Source organism: Eriocheir sinensis, chromosome 66, assembly GCF_024679095.1.
Source record: "Eriocheir sinensis breed Jianghai 21 chromosome 66, ASM2467909v1, whole genome shotgun sequence".
NCBI classification, from domain to species: domain Eukaryota; kingdom Metazoa; phylum Arthropoda; class Malacostraca; order Decapoda; family Varunidae; genus Eriocheir; species Eriocheir sinensis.
Genome location: NC_066574.1, coordinates 4,351,180 through 4,354,074, shown reverse-complemented (window position 1 = coordinate 4,354,074; position 2,895 = coordinate 4,351,180). Strand labels below are relative to the sequence as shown.

Genomic DNA, 2,895 nt, shown 5'->3' with positions numbered 1-2,895 from the left:
AAAATATACAGTAAAACCTCATTATATCAGTACCATGGCCTTTGGGCTAATACTTCTTCAGTTGGAATTACAGATAAATGGGCATGTCAAAACTATTAATTAATCTTTTTAATGTTGGGCTGCTGATGGATAAAAAAATTGGAAAAATTTATCTGACATTCAAGAGAGTTGGAAAGTTTTGTTCAGTCGGCGCAACATCTGTGGTCATATGCCAGAGAGAGACAGAAGGGGAAGGAATCATAGGAGAAGGGAACAGATCCCAGGAGATGGGACACAACCCCCGATTAATACATGGTACCCATTCACTGCTGGGTGGACAGGGGCGTAGAGTATCAAAAAAGCCGCCCAAATTTTCCCACTCCGCCCGGGAATCTAACCAGGGCTCTCTCGGTTGTGAGCCGAGTGTGCTAACCACTGCACCATGAAGCCCCCATCTGACATTCAAACTTTGCACGGTGGCATAACATTGTGATACAAAAGAAAACGTCAGATAAAGTAGTCTTCAGTTGGCAGTGTACCGCTGATTGAAGATCCAAAGGACCCTTTCAGATGCATCGACTTTTTAGTGAATGGCAAGACACAATCTGAAGCAGCCTCCCCTCAGTCAGCTCTGGATGGTGTGCAGGAAGTGTATAAGACAGAGTCACACAGTACTTAACCCATGCAGTGTTTAGTATGTACAAGTATGCACCTCTTGGGAAGTGTTTTGTATTTATTTAATTAAAGAATGATAATTGTAAGAGCAAAATAATGCAAAACAAAACATTGTAAAACAGGGGACTTCTAGTTGTGTTCCATCTTCAGTACCTTTTCGACATTTTCTATTACCTTTAATTCCAACCTCATGCTGAGTGAGATCCTCACGAGATCCCTTACGGCTAGAAAAATAACCCTTTGGAATAGTCTACTTTCACCATCTGAGCTGCCCCTCCAGTAAAGTCAAGTTGGGAGCATACGCTATGGCTGCGCCTTGTCAGAATTTAAGGTGATTATCAGAATACCTAGGATGCTATGTGAAATTTAGCTTAACTCATTTTTATTTCATTTCTTGATGATTCATTTTCAACCCAAGATATATTCATCACCTGTGCAACAAGACATTTTCAGGCAACTGACTGAAATATTTTTACCAGTGTGCAGGCATGTTGGCAAGTTTGGGGTTTTCATGAAGTAGAACCCATCCTGGTAAGAAGGCAAAATTACCAGGACAGGGGAATCAAATAAGTACCACACACTAGCAACAGACAATTGCATCCTGTAGAAGTATGTTGATAAGCTTGTGTCACAGAATGGCCTCTGGCTCCCACAGACGAAGCCAGCTGGAACAGATCTTCCCTATATGCAAGGGACATTCCTCCTTAACTTTCCAACATTTAATAAAGTAATACTGAATACTCTAAGACATGGATCTGTAAACACAATAATACTGACGTGAACGAACTCATGACCCAGCAGGTAGGTTTACATGAGTGTTCATTGACTACGACTATAGCCAAATTTCTGATTGGTGAGCACAAGATCAGCCTACAAGGAGGAACAAGACGAGTGTCATCTTCCTTGGTGATTATTAGTTGACAAAAAATCTCGGAAAGAAGCAGAACAGCTTTTTGACGTGAATATAATTACTTTCACAATGGTGAAATGGTTAGCATGCCAAGCTATAAATACATGGGCCCTGGTTTGAATCCCAGCCTGGGCAGTCGGAGTGTAGCTCAACCTCTCTTTTGGGGTGGTCGGTAAATAAATAAAATAAATAAATAAACAAAAAGATAAAGAATACATGGAAATAAAAGATGTGGAAATATTCAGTGGTGCTACCTGGGGAAATCTGCAACACACTCCCAGCATAAATGGCGCCACCATAAAAAAAAACTGCTTGTGCCATGACGGGCTTGGGCCAACCACCAGGCCCCTGAAGAATGCCTACCGACAGGCAAAGACATAAAAAAAAACTACCCTGGCACTCACCAAAACATTCTTCCTGCTCTTCCTCCCTGGACCTCTGAGGCTTAGTACCGCTTCCTGGGGTCTGGGGTCTGTACACTTTGATCCTCGTTCCTTTGTGTCCTTATCTTCCTCTCCGTTTCCAGCCTTCAGCCAGGAGTGTCTTCATGGGGCGGGAGGAGGGGCGGCCGTCACTAGTTGCCTTGTTGCTGACCACGCCTTCAGGAGCTTCATAACCCGTCACAGCTGCCTTGTTGCTGACCACGCCTTCAGGAGCTTCACATAACCCGTCACAGCTGCTTTGTTGCTGACCACGCCTTCAGGAGCTTCACATGGCCTGTCCCTAGCTGCCTTGTTGCTGACCACGCCTTCAGGAGCTTCACATAACCCGTCACAGCTGCCTTGTTGCTGACCACGCCTTCAGGAGCTTCACATAACCCGTCACAGCTGCCTTGTTGCTGACCACGCCTTCAGGAGCTTCACATAACCCGTCACAGCTGCCTTGTTGCTGACCACGCCTTCAGGAGCTTCACATAACCCGTCACAGCTGCCTTGTTGCTGACCACGCCTTCAGGAGCTTCACATGGTGTCCTAGGAGGGATGTGTGGGGATATCCTTCGTGTCTACACCTCCCTCCTTCTTCTTCCTCTTCTTCAGTGTTTTAGGGGGCTGGTTAGGGCATGGGACGGCCTCTACAGCCCCGGCGGTGTACTTGTGGGTGTCGCTGTGTCCCTGGGGCCGGGGGTGGGTCCTGTCAAGCTGGTCAGACTCCTGCAGGATGGTCCAGGCACACTTTGCCGGCCGGGGAGGTCAGTGGTTTGTCTTCTGCAGGATTTGGCGCGCGCGGGTCTGCTGCTTGGGTGCCTGGTCTGGGCTCTGGGCTGGGTGGACTTCACTGCTGTCTACGGAGAGGTTGGGGCTGTATGGGGACAAAAAGGACGGAGAGAAGAA

At 46.7% G+C, this 2,895-nt stretch overlaps 1 protein-coding gene across 1 annotated transcript in view; it reads right to left on the bottom strand.

Moving 5' to 3' along the window:
• LOC126987748 (uncharacterized) overlaps nt 1-2,116 on the bottom strand; it is a 91,817-nt gene extending 89,701 nt beyond the window's left edge. The window contains exon 1 of the mRNA XM_050845039.1: nt 1,969-2,116. Within this exon, the coding sequence (XP_050700996.1) occupies nt 1,969-1,976 (8 nt within the window). The 5' untranslated portion in view covers nt 1,977-2,116. The remainder of the gene's footprint in view (nt 1-1,968) is intronic.
• Nucleotides 2,117-2,895: the final 779 nt, after the last annotated feature.